Source organism: Chaetura pelagica, unplaced genomic scaffold (assembly GCF_000747805.2).
Source record: "Chaetura pelagica isolate M959 unplaced genomic scaffold, ChaPel_1.0 scaffold90, whole genome shotgun sequence".
NCBI lineage: Eukaryota > Metazoa > Chordata > Aves > Apodiformes > Apodidae > Chaetura > Chaetura pelagica.
The window spans coordinates 92,600-113,003 of record NW_009953496.1 but is presented as its reverse complement, the minus strand read 5'-3'; the positions used below and the strand labels follow the sequence as shown (position 1 = coordinate 113,003).

Below are 20,404 nucleotides of genomic sequence, written 5' to 3'. Positions count from 1 at the left end.
CGGGGCGGGGGGTGCGGGGCTGGCTGAGCCGGACGCTGCCGCGGGTGGTAAAAGCCGAGTTTAACCTACATGATCCGCTTCCTCCTTCTGAGCTTCCCCCTCCTGTTCGTACACCCCCGGGCTTGGTTCCCCTTCAAGCTGCGGGCTTTAAATTTAGACCGCAACAAATCGCTCGAGGTCTTTTTTTTTTTTTCCCTTCGCGCCACTTTTGTGTCTCTGCGTTAATTAGAGCGCAGTTTCTGCAGGTTGGCAGGGATGCCTTGAGATTTTACGCCTGCATTAGGCTGTTACTGGGGAGACATCCTGCCTGTGAGCCACGGGCTGACTTTCCGCCGTGAAGGCTGTCAGAGCTGGCTGGGGAAATAGGTGACTTGATTGCAGAGCCGGAGGAGCATTATTTCTGAGCCAGTAAGACTAGATGTTGACTCTTTTGGATGCCTCTTTCAGGATTTGAAAATACTACCAACAGTATTACTTGCTTGACTCTGGCAGAGTTCCTGCAAATCTTTCTTGATATTTTGACTTACTGGATTAATTTATCACTGGGAAGTTTGGCTCTGCTGTTACAAGTGCAAAGTAGAGCTGTTGGAACATTATTTTTTTTTCTTTCATAAATGCTTAAATGTTTTAATTTGAGGATTGCAGAATGCATAGTTGACATATTTAAATGGTGGGATTGTTTTGCTTCTGACTGTCAGGGTTTTTCTTGCAGATACAAGAGCTGCTGAGATGTTCTGAGCAGCTGCTTGCATCTCCACAAGTAGCCTAATGTTCAGTCCCTACAGTGTGAAAGAAGACATTGTTCCTTTTTTTCTGTGCTAGTATTAAATTATTAATTTGTGTATAACGTGTTTGCCGTGTTAACGTGTTGTAGGGTTGTTTGTTGTGTTTTGTTTTGTTGTTGTTTTTTTAAAGCGTCCCTCAAAAGAATGGAGTAAAATTATCTTTGTCCTACAGCTTGCAAAGATAGTGGACATTTGGAACACTAGTTGCAGAGATTTTGGTTACTTTGGTGGGAACTGTGGGAATTTAGGGTCTTTCAGTTCTGGATTATTTGTGTTTGAGGCAGGAATATTAGAAGGTTATATCACAAGCCTGCACCAGTGCTAACTTCAGACTGCTACAGAGATTGTTGGTGTTCATTTCTACATTTGCTTCAGGAAACTTTGGATTGCACCATTCGTGACTGTGTCGTCCCTTTTGTTTGGGGTCAGATAAGTGTTTTCGTATTGTTTTGAGTTTGTCAGTAATTCCCATCAGTCATCTTTGGGTGACTGTTTTGCTTGTTTGTCAGAATTGTCTTTAAGATTTGAGAACGGATTTTCTGTATTGCTTTTCTTGCGTCCCCCAACCCCCTCTTTCCTTTAAATATTCGGGTGTTAATGCAAGGTTCAAAATGTATGCTTATCTCTAAGCAGTAGAAGTGTAAGGTAGCAGAACTCGTAGAAAAAATCTTTTAAGATAAGAGAGCAGCAGAAGGTGGTGGCTAATTAGAAAGCAAGTAGATACAGTTTTAACTTTGAGATATGATCTGTGCATTATAATTTCCAACATTGTCCCTTCCTTTATCAATTTTATTTTGAAAGAGTCGATGTCCTGGTTTGAGCTGTTTAGCGAGGCTTATAATCTCTCTAAAAAGGAGGAAGTTAATTAGCTTCATGCAGATATTTTAATGAAGGGATGATGGCTGCTACAATCCTGTGCTGTTATATTATTGCCAGGTTAGATTTTTGGTTTGTTTTTGAGAAGGAAGTTGTCCATGGGAAAAGTATTTTGTCACTGAACAGTAGCATCCTACTAGGAAGCAGAAGTTTAAGCATTTATTTTTCAAACAGAAGGAATTTTTCTTCTGCTAAAGTATGTTTAATTCTTAAATGGCAGCTACTTACTGTGGATTTGGATTATCTTTTAAATGTTGGTGTGGGAGCATAACAAGAATTAACAAATCATTAACTGTTAAGCTGTGCCTATTACTGAAAAGCATTGTATTTTGCTAATTGCGTTTTAGTTTCTGATGGATATGGGTATTTAGAACTCCTATTTTTATTGAAAATCTTACAGTTCCCTTGCAAAACTAGGTACCTACTGAAGAATTCTCTATTTACACAGGGGAATTATCGGGAGTTTCAGTAATAGATGCAAATTAATTCTGATTTTCTTAACATGTAATAGGCAAGGACACTTCTTGGGGAGTATTTAATTTGTGGCCTTCAGTTTTATTGCCTCGTGTAATTTCCAAATTGTTCTTGCTTTTCAGTTCAATAGGAGTGCCTTGTCTGAAAAAAAAGTGCTGTCTCTGCATTCCGCTGAGATTTTTTTATTTATATATTTTTTAGATGGATGTGTCTTGTTTAACCAGTGAATTTAATGAGTTTGCTGCCCATACAAAATAAATCCAGCTTCTCACAGTCTCAGTACCTGTCCTGAAAAATGAAATTGCTATTTTTGGAATGCATATGATTGACGGTCTTATGGTCTCTTGTACGCGTTTAACTGTATGTACCTACTATGTAGCAGGAATTTAACTGCAGTGAAAGGCCTGTAGGGTGTCAGCCCCTTTGCTTATGCATCTAGACCATCCTTTGAAATGCACAGGGATTAATAACTCTCTTAAGACTATGTAAGTGTTCATCTAGATGTGTTGTTCCTCTGGGGCATGCAGTCATTGAATCTGTGTCCAACAGATGCCTGTGGAATGTGAAACGCTTTTTAAAAGGAAGTAAGTATTTATTACTTTCAGTAGACTGTACCACCTCTAGTCGATCAAGCTTCTGTCTTCTGTCCAGTATTACCAATAGTTGACAGCTACTGAAATTAGCTGGTAGTAGCAGTTTAGGTGTCAAAAGTGTGAAGTTGTGAAAACTAGAAGGTGCTCAAAAGGATGTGCCTGACAGTTAAGTAGTAGCCTTTGAACCTTTGCTCCCAGAGCCCTGGCATTGTGGTTTGTTCATAAGCTTGTGGGTTGAGATGAAGACAGGAAGATTGCTTACCAGTTACTGTTGTGAGCAGAAGAGACTTGGCCATGGGGTTGGTCCATGGCAGCTCCTTTTCATGTTCCTCCTTCTTCATGCTCTTCTGCTCCAGCTTGGTCTCTCCAGAGGCTGATGGGGAATCTCTGCTCAGGTGTCCCGAGCTGCTGCTGCTCCTGCTGCTTCTCGTCCCCTTTTGGTCTTGTCTCTGAGCGCATAAGGATATTTCTCATGCTTTTTTCCTCTCGGCCAGTGCTTCCAGGCAGTGTTTTCCCGTTCCTTACACATGCTTTCCTTGAGGTGCCGCCATTTTGTCTGGGGGGTTCAGCTGTGCCCTGTGAGTGGCATGGTTGGAGTCAACTGGAACTGGCTGTGTCTGGACAGAGCTGCTCCTCACAGAAGTTGCTCTGCACCCCCTCATCTGGAACTTGGACACCTGCACCTGATACAACTTCTGAAGAAAGAAGCCTTTATATTTTGAGTATTTCTTTTGGTGGACCTGGAATAATACTTCATATAGCCCTGAAGTTTGTTCCTGTCAACACTGGGGGAAAGTGTACTGAAGTATAACAGGTCTGGTTTCTGTCCTTGGCTCCCACAAGGGGGTTTCTTGCTGTCTAGGGCAAATTGAGGAGGTTCTAAATGTGGCCTTTGAGAGACTTCAAATCATCTGCAGATGGCTGGAGGAGTGGAACATGTAGCAGGGACTAATTTTTGTAGATACGCTTACAAGCATGCCTAGCTTTGTTTAAATGCTGATCGATCAGCCCTCATGTGCCCCGAAACTGCTGGCACCTATGGAATCACCCCTGAGAGGATACTGGCTTTCCACTGGCACTGTTCTGTGCAGCATCTTAGCTTGTTGCCCAGTCTTGAGCATCCTATTGATAGCACAGATATGCTTAAGTGACATATTTCCCTGCAGCCAGCCATGCAGTAAGTGGCACTGCATCTTTCTGTCCTCTTTCCTCAGGGACCTTAGCTGTTTTTTGAGAGTTTAATGCTCTTCTGTTAAAGGAGGTAAGGGATTAACACAAATGAAAGAAGGGCAAGCATTCAGAATATATTTTTTTTTTCAAGGTATTGTAGTCCCTGAAATGTGGGAAGATGTTACAGGTAAACTCCTCCTCTTGCTTGAAGGGGTTTATGTGGGTGGACTGTAGGGCATGATTTCATTTTACAGCTAAGATAGTCTAGTGGGTAGTTGCTCCCACCCTTCTGTGTACCTCTGCTAATGTATCCTTACTGTTTTCCTTGTGCAAACTCTAAGCACTTACCCTTATGGCAAGCTGCTTTGGGGAGGTGGACCAGAACAATGCTGAAGTTAAGTAAACACTGAAGGGGAGACTTCAGTGTGAAGTCACCTAACCTCAGTGTGAGACATTGCTGCAGGAAGCTTCTGGGCTGGTGTCAGGCAGGTGCACAATATTTGGAGTCAAATGGGCTGGATGTTCAGTCAGTTGGTGGATAGTGGAAAAATGTTCTAGCATAATCTTCTTTTGCTATTGCTGGTGACATCAGGAAGTATATAGTTAATCCTCAGACTTACCATGAAGACTAAGGAAGATTATGAGAGAGGATGAGGAAAAAGTGACATTAATTCCACTGGACAATGTAGCTTCCACCAATTAGTGGAATTGCCTAGAGGTTGAAATGGGTCCAGAATAATGGATAATGCCTGGAGTGCTATTAGGAGACTCGGTTTTGCTGAGGAAGGGCAGTGCAAGTAGTGTCAGGGAAAAGTCATGCTGCTTCTTTATTGATTAAAATACCTGAAGTATACTCAGCAAATGCAAGTAGAAAGCAAATCATGCTTTTCAAACTTTTAGCTTCCCAATATGTTAAGAGACCTGTGGTGTAGTATTCAGACAAGAAGCATTCTTGAATCGTCCTGAATCTGAGATTCCTTATAAGGTATCATTACATTTTTAATGTCTGCTTTGCTCCTTTTAGTTTCCAGATGGTGTAGAAAGCTGCAACTTCTTCAAATGTTTCAGAATAAATAAGACTCTTTTCAAGTCTATATTTCTTTAAAAGATGGTATCTTCTTTCCTGAATGCCTACTCTGCAGCAAAGCTATTTATACATTTTGGTAATTCTGAACCTTTGGAGACCCTTTTATAGCTGAAATGACTAGCAGTGATCAGTGACCAGATCTGTGGCTAAAACAAAGTGAGAGTATAGTAACCTGGCTAGAAGCATTAAAAGGCATTGGAAATACTATTATTTAAAATTGTATTGCTTTTACTAGATACTTTATGGAAAATTAAGCTAATGCGTTTGATCCTAAGCTCTTTTTGTTCACTTCTTTGTCTGAAATACCAAACAGATAGAACAAGGGCTTTTGTGTGGTTGTTAGAATTACTGCAATATAAAGCTTTACATCAAAAGTGATTGTAGTTGTGAGGATGGAAATGCAAGAATTACTGGTTTTGACTGGAAGTATTCTAGCTAGGGATCAGTAGTGTACAGTGTGAAGGATTTATTTCTGTTTAGTACTCTTTATCTAGATTCCAGAGTATTGTTCTTGCTGATATTGAATAGGTGTGAGTGGAAGCTAAGAAACTGAGCTTGGGGAAAAGTTGCACCTTGTGACATGAACATTGGAAGCTTGTAAGGAAGACTTCCTAATGACTGAAGTGCAGCCAGAATTTCCTCCTTTTAACCCCCATATAATAATATGGAACTTCCCTTACGTGTTGTACATGCTTCTGTAGCCTGGAGGCTCAGCCTGTGGTATGCCCATCTTAAAGTAGGTTCTGTTGCATGCATAATGCACATCAGTCCTCTTTGAGAAGTGATGGGGAAAAAAGTTAGGTTTTTTATGCATGAGCAAAATGTTTCAGAGAAATAATTTTATTTCTTTTTGTTTCTACCATTTTAGTGTCAAGGGTATCTTTAGGTTTGATGCCTGATTTCAAGGAGGAGGGGAAGATAAGGTTGTTAGACTCCTTTATTTGATTCACTTTGGTAAGTGTGGAAACTGCTTGGAACCCTTTAGCGTCTTTTACATTTATTATAGCAACTGTGATTACTTCACTTTTCCTCATGCACAGGAGGAGATTGAGTTAACTCTTTAAGCAGGAGGCAGGGCAAAGCTAATTCTGTAAGAAAAATGCAGGAATGACAAAGAATGAGAGAGACTTACCTAATCATAGTTTTGAATACCAATCAAACTAAGCTGCCAGAAGGGCAGTTTATGTGATAATTTGTGATCATTAGCTTTTTTTAATAGGAAAAGTTGGTCACCTGAATTGCGTAGCTTTCTAACAGACTCTAAGAACTGACTGCATGCCCTCAGGGCTTAATGTTTTAAAGTTTGTTTTAACTTTAAGCATAACTTAATATGTTTATTTTCTTAGACATTCCTCTCTTCATATTGTGATAAACTTTCGAAGCTTAAAAGGTAGCCTTCTTTCCACTCTACGAAACAGAATAGAAACTAATAATAGAATTTTGTGTTTCTATGGGGTGAATAGTGCATCGAGTCCGAAGACAAAGAGGCAAGCCAAGATAGCAGGCATGAGGTAATACATGTAGTCTGTGTGCCAAATGTGAAATAAGAAACATCTGCAGTTTGTATTTTGAAGTTCTGTTTTATGCAAATGCTCTATCTGGAAGCAGAAAACTCTCAGAGGCCATGAACAATTGGACTGAATTCCCTTGCTCCTGTCAGTGATGAAGTGAAAGCAAACCTTTTTTTTATTTTTCTTGACAAGGATGGGAATTTCATTGTGAGTTGGTATTAAATAACTACAGCTATATGCTGTCTCTATAAAATTATAAAGTATATTCTGAATTTGAGTTCTTGTTCTGCATACTTTTCTAGACTAGAAATTGGGAGGCCAAGTCCATTATTACATACTGTGTCATTCTGAGGGTTTTGCTACCTTTTTAGCTGGCAGAATGCTGTGTTAAATACAGCTTTCTGCGAGTTTGAACATATTTTGTCCTTCGCAGTGGAGCCATCAGAGATTTATGGCTATCTCACTTCAGTTTGGAATTTGCCTTATTGTGCAGTTTGGCAGTGGGGATAAGCCTAGTTACTAGCTATTTGCTGGTAGGCATCAGAAGTGTGCCTGTATGTTCCCTTGGCACAGGTTCTAGTCTGTCCCCTTGCTGAGCCAGCTTAGAAAATCAAATTAACAGATAACCTATTTTGTAAGTGGGGACAGTTTGTTCCCAAGCCACTTTCTGTGGGGTCTGGAGTGGCAGGGTTTATGCTGGTGGAAGCAACAGTGAACATGTGGCTGGGAAAGGTGACCAGTAGATCCAATTAGCTCTTATGTCAAATAGTATTCTCAGCTCAAACCTGTTTTAGCCAGCAGCATAAGCTAGCCAGCTGGACTCTGATGGAAAGATAGAGCTAGGCACCTCTTACTTTCTATGGACTGTGGTGTGAGGATCTTGAGAGGGTGAGTTACCTGCTTATGTCTTTAACTGCCATGGGAATATAGTCTAAAGCTCATCTATCAAATCAGTGTATTTATTCTTAGTTTTCATTCTTTCTCCTAGGTTGCCAGCTTCCTTGCACCGAGAAACCTTTCAGCTTGTTGCCTTCATGTTGTACAGTGCCATATTTTTTCATGACTTTGCAAATGTTTATAACTTGTGAAAGTTCACACTGAGTTACTGTTTTGTATAGAAGACAAAGATTTTGTAACTAATTATCTATAAGAGATGGTGCATTTAGCTGCTTTTGTGGGGTAAAAAAGAATACAGATGTAACTTTGATTAAGGAATTCCAGAGGCAAAAGAAGCTGGAGATTTGGTGACATAATCTGCTTAAAATGTAGCTCTCTTAAGAAGCTGGAATACAAGTTCATAGTCCTTAAAATATGACCCAGGTCAGGTTCTTCTAATTGATACTGCTGATCAGGCATGTGTTTACTCTGAGGAGTGTATTTTGAAAATTTTCTTCTTTGGGTTTCTCTCCTCTACTTCCATTTTTTTCCTCTCCTATTTGATGATGTTTCTCTCAATCCAGTATGTGATTTTTATTTTTTTTGCACATGAATAGTATCAAGGGCAGGCATGGGCCTTTGTATGCCAGGCAGTATGTTATCAGGCTGCAAAAGTGAAAACGCTGTTAAAAAGGCCTCTCCCAGTATTCTTCTGCTTAAACCCTTGCATTCCTGTTTTTCTTTCCCTGCTTCCCTTTATATCTGTGTGTGTTATCTTCATACTTATGATTGCTCTAATCAGTTTCCAACTGAAAACTTAGGTGAACTTAGTCAACAAGCTTGCAGGCTCTGTCAAGAAAGCATATTAATAAAGGATATGAGTCCTTAGGATGAATCATACTTCAGTTCTCTGATGTTGTAAAGTACTTCTGAGAAACTGAAATGTAAAATTTCAGTAGTTATGGTTGTCACTTCATCCTACTTTGTCCTGCTCCTTTTTGCACTTAAGTTGCATCATCCACCTACTCTCAGCTGCATTGATGTGAGATGAGGGACTAGGATGTTCTGGTACCTCAGTTCATGGCCAGCTGGTAGAGCCATGGGCTTCTGCTGCCTCCAGAGTATGAGAAGGGTCTTGAAACTGTCATCTGGCCATCTTCCCTGAAAACATTAGAACCCCTCTCTAACCTGTGTACTGCTCATCTCAGAAGACAAGAGGTTGTGTTATAGACATGGAACTTGTCATGGACATGTGTATTAATAAAAGTTGCAGTTTGATTTGCAGAAGGATCATAGAGGTGTAATGCACCTGGAAATATTTGTCTGGGAGTCAGGGTTGGAATACCAGTTTTTAATATTACTCTCTTTTGGTCTATGTCTGCAAGGAACAGTTACATGCCTGGTTCTTTTTATTCTGTCAAGATACCAGATTGAAGGAGTCAGCTTATCTTTTGCTTCACCTTTGACTGAAGGAGGCTGTTGTTGCTGTTAGAAGACTATGCACTTTTTAAAAAAAAACAAATGTGTTAGATATTTGTACTTGTATCTACTTTTTGGAAAGGGTATTACTGCATTTTAAATTCCCCTGCATCTGTTTTCTTTTCTCACTACTTGTGTTTTTCCAGCAGTTGAAAAATAGAATATTTATTGGCAAAGAGTAGTTATGGCCGAAATACGTGGGTGATATCTTCTTTAGTCTTGCAGCTATGATAAGTGGACAGAAACATTTTCTGATTTAAGTAAGTTTATTCCTGCAGTAAAGTAAACTGAGATACCATTTGTGGCTTTGTTTTTAGACTTCGGAATAGAGGTGTGGTTAGAGAGTCCTATGGAACTGGGTGAGAGTACAAGAGAGAGTGAAACCTTGAAGGATTCTTTGAGCGGGGGCAAAATTGCAACTGGAGTAAGTTCAGTAAAGGCAGGGGACTGTATGAGTAGGTGTGGGGAAACTGTTGAAGATGGGTTGACTTATTTCAGAATACTGCAGTGTGATCTTCTGAAATAAACAGTAGGGCTTTGGGCGATGTAGGTGATGATGATAGTGAACCAAACACCTTTGGTAGTGTGTTTAGGCTGAAATGCTGACTCTTTCCTTGAAAGAGCTTCAGGCAGGCTTTGGTGCCATCGTGGCGTGAAGTATTTGTACAGCCTGTTCGCATAAGTAATTACTAGTTTGAGCTTGGCATAGTTGTCAGTTGTGATAGTGCTGTAGCAAGACTCCCTTTCAGAATCCTTTGGCTGTATAAATTTACACTGGCTGTTGTGGGTGACTCTTGTCACAATCTATGTCAAAGTAACGGTGTGGAATAGAAAAATCAGTATCCTTAAGTGAGGATGTATCTGCTGTGGAACCCAGTTAAGTCTTTTGTGTTTCATTCAGCATCAAAGTAAACTAGCAGTATTATAGCTGTCACTTAATGCTTTTTACATTCAGGTATGTTAGAGGTATTTTTGGAACCTAATACAAAGATGGTGATGTTACCATTTTGTGTATGTAGATCATGTGGGATCAGTGCTTGCCGCTGAAATTGGGAATGGTAATGATCCAGAATTAAGTAGGTGCCTTCCTGCCAGCAGTAGTTTACAGCATTCTGTAATACGCAGAGAAAGGTAAATGTTTTTGTGGAGTGAAATTTCAACAACTGTTCTTTTAAATAATCTACTTCCTGCACTTCATATACTTAGTTGTTAACTGATCTGTTCTAGGCTGGGAACACAGAGCTATGTTGGTATATTTAACTGGCCAAATTTAAGGATGCAGTCAACTGTATAAACAAGGCTCCTTCTGAGATATGTTTGGGATCTTGGATGTATTTTACTTGTCATGTTGGAAATTACAGTCATATAGGATGGCACTACTAAATCCTGTGAAAAGTAGATTTTCCTGACCCAGTAAGGAGTAATCATAGTCAGATGGTAATACACAGTTTAGCAGCACAAATATCTATTATAAATTTTTGCTTGCTTTTCTTGCCCCACTCTGTTTTGGACAGATGGACAGTAGCTGTTGATTGGCAGGTTTGAGATTAGAGCAGCAGGGTAAAGCAGGTGTGCTGGTTGAGCAGCATGGGGAATCCTGTGTGTCTTCTCCCCTCTTAGCGTGGTTTGTTTAGAGTAGGCTCTTTGCTGTGTGAAAGATTATACATTTATGGAGAGCTGTTGAAAAGGAGATGAGTATAGAACAGGGTGCATGCATGATTGGTGATTCTTTAGAACGTGGATCTGAAGGTCAGTTTCAAATAACGGACTAGCAAAAGAATATTTAAATAATGGGTTGGACTAATGAGCTCTATAAGGCCTTATTTTCTGGATTATGCTTCCTTATTGGAGTTTGTGTAATTACCTTCCCTCAACAATTTGGGGGGTGGTCTTCTGTCTGGCACTTTGAGTTCAATACAAATGACTTGCTTTTGAGACTTTTACTGAGTTCATCTGTACCACCTTGTTGCCGTTTTTTGGCTGTTCAAGAGGGAATGGGTTCAGTTAGCTTTGAAATGCCTTTGTGTAGGCAATTCATTTTTGTAATGGCCTTTTATTGCGCAGAATAACCATTTGGTCAGCAAGGTAAAACAACAATGCAAATGTACCAGGAAATATTCAAAAAGTCTAGAGTCCTGGAATACATCATTAGTTATCTAATAATAATAAAAGACACACATTAGCAAGTGTCAGAATTTCTGTGGGAGGCAAAGAGAAAGTGTTTATTGAAGTTTTCCCATGCAGGTATATTCTTATATATATATCTTTATATATATATATATCTTTATATATATATCTCTCTCTTTTGTGTGTCTTCTCCCCTCTTAGCGTGGTTTGTTTAGAGTAGGCTCTTTGCTGTGTGAAAGATTATACATTTATGGAGAGCTGTTGAAAAGGAGATGAGTATAGAACAGGGTGCATGCATGATTGGTGATTCTTTAGAACGTGGATCTGAAGGTCAGTTTCAAATAACGGACTAGCAAAAGAATATTTAAATAATGGGTTGGACTAATGAGCTCTATAAGGCCTTATTTTCTGGATTATGCTTCCTTATTGGAGTTTGTGTAATTACCTTCCCTCAACAATTTGGGGGGTGGTCTTCTGTCTGGCACTTTGAGTTCAATACAAATGACTTGCTTTTGAGACTTTTACTGAGTTCATCTGTACCACCTTGTTGCCGTTTTTTGGCTGTTCAAGAGGGAATGGGTTCAGTTAGCTTTGAAATGCCTTTGTGTAGGCAATTCATTTTTGTAATGGCCTTTTATTGCGCAGAATAACCATTTGGTCAGCAAGGTAAAACAACAATGCAAATGTACCAGGAAATATTTTAAAAGTCTAGAGTCCTGGAATACATCATTAGTTATCTAATAATAATAAAAGACACACATTAGCAAGTGTCAGAATTTCTGTGGGAGGCAAAGAGAAAGTGTTTATTGAAGTTTTCCCATGCAGGTATATTCTTATATATATATCTTTATATATATATATATCTTTATATATATATATATATCTCTTTATATATATATATCTTTATATATATATATCAAAGGCATGCTTGAAATAGGTTTAAAAGACCACACAGTGTTCCTGTTCAACTTCATTATCTTTTTTGGGGACATACCCCTTTTAAATGCAGAAGCTCCTGAACTGTAGAAGCCCAGTGAGTGAGAAAGAGACTGTTCCCCTCCATCCCAACCCCCCTCCATGCTTCTGTGTACAGGGTGGCTGTAAGGGGAAAAAGCAAAGTGCTAGTGGTGGCAGCGTCGGCACACTCCTGCTGTGCACAGCCAGCTGTGCATTACAGAGGGTTGGGGAGAGGGAGTGCCTGACTTAAGAGACTCTTCTGGAGCCCAGAGGCTAGTGCAGAGAGACTTGAGTATTTCCTTAGAGAGCCAGATGGGATCTGGCAGGCCTGTGCAGAGCCAAAGCTAATAAACTCTTGCTGGCTTCATGCTGATTTCTGTGTAGCTGTGCATGTGTTGCAGCACTTGCCTCTTCCAGGCCTACGAGCTCAAGAATCAGGTTTTATTGGGGAATGCTGTGCTGCCTCTGGATGCAAAGTTGCTGCAGGAAGTGTTTATTTTATTTTGTTTTGTGTCAGCAAGTTCTCCTGGACCTTTGCTTCAGTGCCATGCTTGGGGCTTGGTGTGTCCCCAGGCTGTCTGCGTGTAGGTGTAAAATTCAGAGTATGTTATAGTAGGGATTTTTGTGATGCTTTTTGTTTCCTCAACTTACAGTACCTATAGAGATCCTAATAGGAATGACTGTCTGCCTCCCAGAGCGTTAGCCTTTTTCACGGAGTCTAGGTGTGCTGTATTGTCGCATCTTTTGCAATACACTGCAGCAAACACAGTCTGGATCAGGAGAGATGTTAGGAGAATCTTCTGTGCTGACGGTGGTTAAATGCTGAAACAGGCTGCCTGGAGAGGCTGTGGGACCTGTGCTTCTGGAGATGTTCAAGACTCAGCTGGACATCAGCCCTAAGCAGCCTGATCTAATTAGCTCTGCTTTAGGCTGGAAATTGGACTAGATGACCTCTGAACATCCTTTCCTGCTGCAGTTACTCTTTTTTTCTGCTGAAGTTACTCTATCATTCGGTATTATTTTTAGCTTTCATTACTCACTTTTCACTTTGGAGCTTTATCTCTCCATCTTGGGGATCTGTGTGTGGATGTTTGTAGGTCTGTGTACTGAACACACTTCTCCATTGAAGAGGGCTTAGGAGTTTAACACTTAATGTTGTGTTGACTTCATGTGCAGCCGTGGTAGCATTATCTGCTGCATTTCGTGTGACGCCTGTTTAAAGATGTAAAAGCTGAAATGTCACCACAGAGATGCATTGTGGGCAATGACATAATAAAGGGTAAATGAAACTAAATTTATTTTCTTTACATTTATTTTAAATGTCTTCTGAATCAGAACCGTCACTGGTTTAATTAGCTTGGGCTCCCATATAAGTCATCTTTACTCTTGCTGAAGTAACTAGGTCCAGCTTGAGAAGCATGAAGTAGAAGCTTAGTGTAAAGTAGACCTATTTAGAGGGATGGACAAAAGATTTTTGTTCCCAAAGCAGCCAGAATATTTAGTAAAAAAAATGCTGGGTGGTAAGAGAGGAAGAAGCATCCCAGTTTCCCCCTAATTGTGTGTGAAACTATCACATCTCAGTACGTTAGATGATGATACAGAGGATGGTGCTAAGAATGACACCTGAAGTGTTACTCACTCAGGATCTTGTCTAGGACCTCTTTACAGAGTGTGACTGGTGAGCTGTGGGTGAGCCACAGGCAGTTGTGTTCATGTCTGACTCCTCTGGTCTTCTGTTTGGCTACCTGACCCTTGAACTTGATAGCTACTCAGAGGAATAATTGAGAGACTTTTTGGAGGGAAAAGCAAAAAGTTTAAGGAAGGAAATGCATTGCACAAGGTACAGCTAAAGTAGAATGAAGGGGAGGGAGAAGTGAGTGATACCAAAGACTGTAAGAGAAGACGGGAAAGTATGTTAAAGGGAAGACTAAGCAGTAACCTCAAGGGAGAGTGAAGTTGAGACAAATAAGATGGTAAAGCATATCTGAGGCCTCCAAGAACCTACTTAGAGAAAGTAGACTGTCTTTGATGTCATGTTACAGTTAAGTAGTGCATACAGTAAAGAAGTGTGTACTGTATTCCTCAATTTACACATGGCTGGGCAAGCAGGTGTTATCATTCTGGCTAGTAGGTGTAGTGATTCGACTGTTGTATGGGGAGTATGTATGTATTCATGGGTACGTGGCTGGGGTTGTGTATACACACGTATCCATTTTTAAGTCTGTTTCTAAACTAGTTAATCTACTGGGAAGGAGTTCAGCTGGGAATAGCAATGATCTGTCGTTGTTATTGCAGAGGCAAATTGCTATTAGGACTTCATGGACACTGCTGAAAATGCTTAGATGACCTAAAAATAACGACATGTAGCATAAGAGACCTTGTATGTGAACTGATACTTCATGAGTCATTTCCTGCTGTTAAGCAAAGTAACTGCTAGAAGGGGTGTGTGTGTGTGATATATATAAAATCAGGAGAGACTGCTTTTTTTTTTTTTCCAGGTTCTTCATGTGGCTCTGCTGGTTTAGAGCACAGACAGGATGATCAGTGTTATGCTTATAAATCATGCTCAGATACAGATATTGGCTATTGTAAATTGTGGACGTCCTCTGGGTTTGTACTGAGTGGTGTCTTTTCCCTGGAGACTGACTATAAAGTAGTCCACACATTCTCAAATATTCCTTGAACAAAGGAACTATTTGCTAGTCTGAATTGTGCTTTGAAATGTAATACTTTTAACCATTGGTAACTTAGTTTTTAGAATTTAAGTAAAATTAAGCAAACAACTGGATTGATAGATATCTCACAAAGAGAGGTGTGCAGCTGTTGTGTGCCTGCCTGAGTTGGTAGTCTGTCTTTTTGATAATTGAAAGCTATGAATAGCAGTGAAGCATAAGGAATTACTTCAGATATCAGCATTAACAGTTTATTTGCTGGCTTTATTTTGTTGCCTAGGTCATGTGGCTTATGCACATTTGAAAATGATTGTATTTCACTGGCCAAATCTTCTTCAACTGGTTCCTGTCCTAAAATTTGTTAATCTCTGATTATATTTAAACACTTGTAATGCTAAATTCTGCTGTGAGTGGAGAATCAATTGCAGGATAAGAATTGTAATGTAATATGAAATGTCTTGTTAAAGTTAGTGCAAGAACAGTGTGTAAGGGTCGTGTTTTTAAGAAGTAAAAAATATAACTTTTTGGGAACCTTCCACCTAGCAAAAGAATTTTAAGTTAAAAAAAAAAAAAAAACAATAAAAAAACCCACCACAAAACATTGGCACAGAGTCTGTCTCAGATCTGAGCTTTTAAACATAGGATTAATTTTTTTGTCATAACTGGTATGTTGTTATTGACTTCTGTACTTTACCTGTAATGATAGACTTCTGGCTTCCTTCTTTATAGGCTCAGATTATTCCTCAGTGGGATGGTTACCTGGTACTGAATCCCTGTGGCAGCCCACAACCATTTCATCAAGCAGTCAAAGCAATCCTGTCAGAAGACACAGTATAGCTTCCGACAGCGGGGACACTGGGATTGGTACCTCCTGTTCTGATAGTGTGGAAGGTGAGTTGCCACTGTGAAGTTTTGGATGTTTCTGAAAAGGAAACAGTCCAAAAGGCTTTAAAGGTATGTTTCCCAAAATAACAGTGTGTTTCCGAAGCTGTTGAACACACAGTTCTTTGTTTTCTTGGCTGGACCAAGTGATTGTTTTGGTGAAGTTTAATTAATTTATTTCTGCATGAATTGTGTGCATTAACTTGCATGTCTGCTACAAAGTGGGTAATTGTGTTAGATCTTTTGATAATTGCAATTACAAGAAGTGCCAGATTTATACAGAGAATATCCCCTACTAACCAGCACTTGATAAATGTGTGGTAAAAGCAGAAAAACTTTTAGAGGGAATTGATGAGAAGACAGCACTTTTTGGTATTTATTGTGTGTGTCATCAAAGAAGGCTTACTTATTAGGACTGGCAGGAAAATGGGGTGTGTTGTGTTCTCATTTCTTTCTTCTGGTGGGAGCAATGTTTATATTTTACTGTATGGCTATTGACACAGATATTTAAGGAGAAAACTGACAGTATCTAAAGACTGTTAAAACTTAGTTTGGACTAAGTTGTAGTTAATCAAAGTTGATCTTAGCAGGGAGGGGTTTAGCCTTTAAGGTAGCAGCATTTCTGTAATGCTGGCATCCTTCCTATGGAATGTGTCACTGGAATAATGCGTGAATGAGAGAGGCAGGGCAATAACAAAAGCTTGAGATTTTCTTCTTGCACAGCCTTATTTCCCAGTAATACTTTTGAGACTTAAGTAATGGCAGTGGGACTGTGTTTTTCTTTTCTCCAGTACCTCTCTATGCCTGGTAAATTTTTAATGAGGGATAGCTGAAATGAGGAAGAATTAGTAGAAATGGGGTAAGAAATGCTGAATCAATGTGAGACAGAAGTCTCTGTAGGGGGGCTAAGCATTCCTGAGGAGAGGTCCAAATGCTTCGGAGTTAAGTCTGTCAAGCCTCTTTGCACATGAGGAAATCCTTTCCACCCTCTTCCTCCTGCATCTGTCAGTTGGAAAGGAACTCGGTAGGAGAGTCCTCATAGCTTTTGTTCTGCTTACATTTCTAAACCTTTATTGGCTTTGGCAAAATCAAGATTTTACTCAAATACTAAAATTCTTGGGTGTAAAACTGAAATAGTAAGTGGCTATTAATGCAGAAGCCTTGTTACTTTTACTTTTTTTTTCAAAAAAAAAAGGAGTTTGAGGAATAAAGCTTTCTCATGTGTCTATACTTACAGATTTAACAATCAGAGTCACCCAAGTATTGCATAGTGGTATTTTAGGATACAGCATTGAAAACATGCTGTTTTCTTTCCCACTTTGAGGCCTTCCCCATTTGAGGGGTGGAAGGAAGGGAAGGAAATGGAACAGCAGCTCCTCATCAGATGTTCTCCTGGCTAAGGAGGAGAACAGAAGGACTGTTCTAGGGGGCTGGGGTGAGAGATAGCACACTGTCCATTTGTATGCTTTTTAGAAGCTACTTTGGGGATTTCTGAGAGTAAAATAAAGAGGGGGAAAATTGCAACAACAGTTACGTTAAGTTTGTGCCTCTGGCAATGCTTGGTGATTATTTTTTTTTCTATTGTGTCCTTAATGTTATGTATTTTTTGCCACCTTGTTTGAAGAACTTTCCATAGCAGGAAGATAAAGCATTAATGAAAAATGGAGGGAAACCTAAATGTAAAATGAAAACTAACTGAAGGAGCTTATGACAGGTTTGGAAACTGAAAGTATATGTACATTTTTTTAGTGGAAAGTACTGTTCATATGATACTAGTTGCCTGCATCTCTCAAGCTGCCACCTCCCTGCATCCACAAAAGGAAAAGAGTATCATTGTGATATGTGGGACTGCCAGGCCAGACGGGTAATTGCAGACTTAATGCTGGCCATCTGCTCTCAATGTGGTGCTTGGGAAGAAGCCTTTGGGAATTTTTTTAGAGGGGAATTATTTTCACATGTCAGTAGATCATTACAATTTTTAACAATGCTCAGAGTGAAATGTGGCTTTGCTGTTTCTATTTGGCCTATTAAAAATATGAAACTTAATTTCAGAATTAGTATCTGCTTTAATTCTGGAAGTTGCAGCTGAATTAATTTATACAGATGTGTAGGTACTACTAGTAAATACTCTGCTGCTTGGAGTGGATCTTGCATGCATTTAAAATCTATTTTTACTGGTTTTCCTTGTGCCTTAATTATTGCTTTAAATTAATCTTCATATTCATACTTTGTTTCAGGAGTGTTCAGTCTTTGGAAATGCAGGTATTAAAGAATATTGCCAAGTGGTTCTTGTGTTTGGCTCAAACATACATGATTTGGAGGGGAGATGGATTTTGGCAAAGGCAAGATGAGGAGAAATCTTTAGTGGTAAAACGTATTTAGTTGGTTATATTATGTTGTGCAAAGATAGGAACATTAGGAAATTACTAGTTGAGTTTTGTTATCGAAGTTGAGCAATGTTGATGTGCACTGAGGGAGAAATTTAGAAATTCTAAATAATGGAGATGTTAGTTTGGGTAGAATAGACCTTAATTCTCTAGTTCCGTCCGCTCTTAATTTAAGGAGTTGTGTAAAAGGGCATTCTTACCTCTGTGTAAACTACAGTTAGTGGTTGAGTTGGTTTGTTTGCTTCCTATCAGTAAGTGGTTCTGGATTCAGATCAGCTTTTGAGCGAGATAATAATAATTACTGCATTGTTTATGGAGCAGGAGGAAAAGATTTTTATATGGTCTCTTCCAGGTTCTTTAGTATTTAAATGTACCTCTACTTGTAAGTCTCCTATTGCTGTTTGTTTTTTTTTGCTTACCCTGTAGAAGTCTGACTGAACAGTTTACTCTTGGGCATTCATTGTAGCTAGTCTTCAGAAAAATTGTGTTCTCTCTTAGCAATGGGAATGAGATGTAGAGCCCTCTGAAACTGGTGAAAGGTTCCCTCATTTCTGGTAAACTAGAAGGTTGTTTTCAAGACTAATTGTGTGGAAGGGAATGTTTTAGTTGGTGGCCAACAGCTGATCAACTGTCAGTAAAGACTATCTGAACCTTCTTGTCTTACCTTGTTGCAACTTTGAAGTCTTTCAGAGTATAGCTGATTCAAAAAAAAGGCTGTAAAGCAAAATTCAGAATTATTTTCTACTAAATTATGACTTCTCTAATTCTGTCTACATAAAATGCATGGTCTTGATTAAAGTGCTGCTTTTGCAATCAAGATTATCTGTTGGAAAGAAGGTGTGAGATGCTATATGGAATGTGTGAGGTGTTCATGAAGCACAATGTTTCCTATTCTCTGTCAGCAATAACAGCTTTTGTACTTGCAGCTTTAAATAACCATTTTGACACCTATGCCAGTCTTTCTCAATCTGTATAACCACTCTTTCAATCCTATGTACAAGAGAAACACAGAGTCTGTATTTTAAGCATTTTCAGACTGTTTTTATTAGGATTACTTAATTAGAGAATCCAGGATTTACCACAAACTAATGGGTTGTAAACCTCAGCAGAGCCCTTTCCCATGTAAACATTCTGAGTTTTGCCTTTCAGAAATGAGGGATGACAACTAGATACTGATGTGGCAAGGTAACAGGAACCATGTTTTTTGCAGGCCAAAACATTTTCCCCTATGAGATAAGCTTATTGTGCAGTGGAATATTCCTTATAAAACAGGTATTTCTTGCTTGTTATTTAATAGGATTCTTGATTTACCATTTTTATATACCATTTTTGATTGCAAATTAAGAGGCATGAAAATTTTAGAATGTTGCTTTCCTTGGATGCAGAGGATCATAGCTACTACTTTTTTTTTTTACTGAGGAGTTGATATTCTACTAGTTAAACTCTTCCCCTCCACACCCCCTGATTTAAGATGGGTGGCTAGTTGGGTTCTTTCATAGCAAAATCTGAATAGGTGTGGTCTGATCAGATTTTAAAATGCTGTTCCATAGCAAGATATAGAGGTTGCCTTTTGGGGGAGGAGTTTTGCAAGTAATGGTTCAAGGAGTATGGTTCAGGACATTGTTACTGCATTTTGTATAGATATTGCTTCTTTGGAATGCTTAACTGATAGAATAGGAACTTGTTATAATATCCAGCAGAGTCTCTCATTTTGAACAGAATACGTTATCTAATGGATTAAAAAAAATCAAATTACTTCAATTTAGTTGTAACATTTCTTGGTATGCTAGGGAACATGTTGCAGCCAGCTCTAAAATGATTTGATTTTGCTGTTTCAAAAACTCTTGTTCTATCAGGTTCTGAGCATGATATTCTAATACACTTTTACTTTTCTTTTCAGAGAAAGAAAAGTTAATATATTTATTGAATATATAGTGAAGGGCAGAACTGGATTTCACAAGACAAAATCTAATTATAACTATTTTGTGGGGGTTTTCTTGTTTAGTTTATCATGCTGCTAAATATAATTGTAATTGACCTGAGTACATTCTCAATCCTAGTTTGTGCTATCAGATTTGATATCAGAGGAAAGTGCAGTAATGCCAGGATCTTAGATCTTAATAGCTAACAATGTACTTTGTGCTCATTGTCTGCTGTGCTCAGGAAGTTTGGAAGATGATGGATTTTCACAGATGTCCCTAAACGTACTTGAGTTTAGGTTAATCTTTGGATCCTGACAAGCATAAGTTTGGTGAAGTAGCTCAATTATTTGGAGGTTAGAAAATAATGATGTTTGAGGCATTCTTCCTTGGTTTCCTTCCTCCCTGCTTGCCAAGTCTCACGTTGTGAACCAGTGTCCTGCCCTCTGTGAGTCAGCCTTATTGTGTTACTTGGATATTATCTATCCTGACAATCAGAAATGTGTACTTCACTTAAGCCTGTACTAGACTGTTTTTTGTAAAAGAGGTACTGTCATTCCATGCTAGAAGTGTCTATATTTCTGAGGGAAATACAAATATTAATACCCA

At 39.1% G+C, this 20,404-nt stretch overlaps 1 protein-coding gene across 1 annotated transcript in view; it reads left to right on the top strand.

Moving 5' to 3' along the window:
• CEP85L (centrosomal protein 85kDa-like) overlaps window positions 1-20,404 on the top strand; it is a 190,802-nt gene that overhangs the window by 87,413 nt on the left and 82,985 nt on the right. The window contains exon 2 of the mRNA XM_009999202.1: window positions 15,337-15,498. Within this exon, the coding sequence (XP_009997504.1) occupies window positions 15,337-15,498 (162 nt within the window). The remainder of the gene's footprint in view (window positions 1-15,336; window positions 15,499-20,404) is intronic.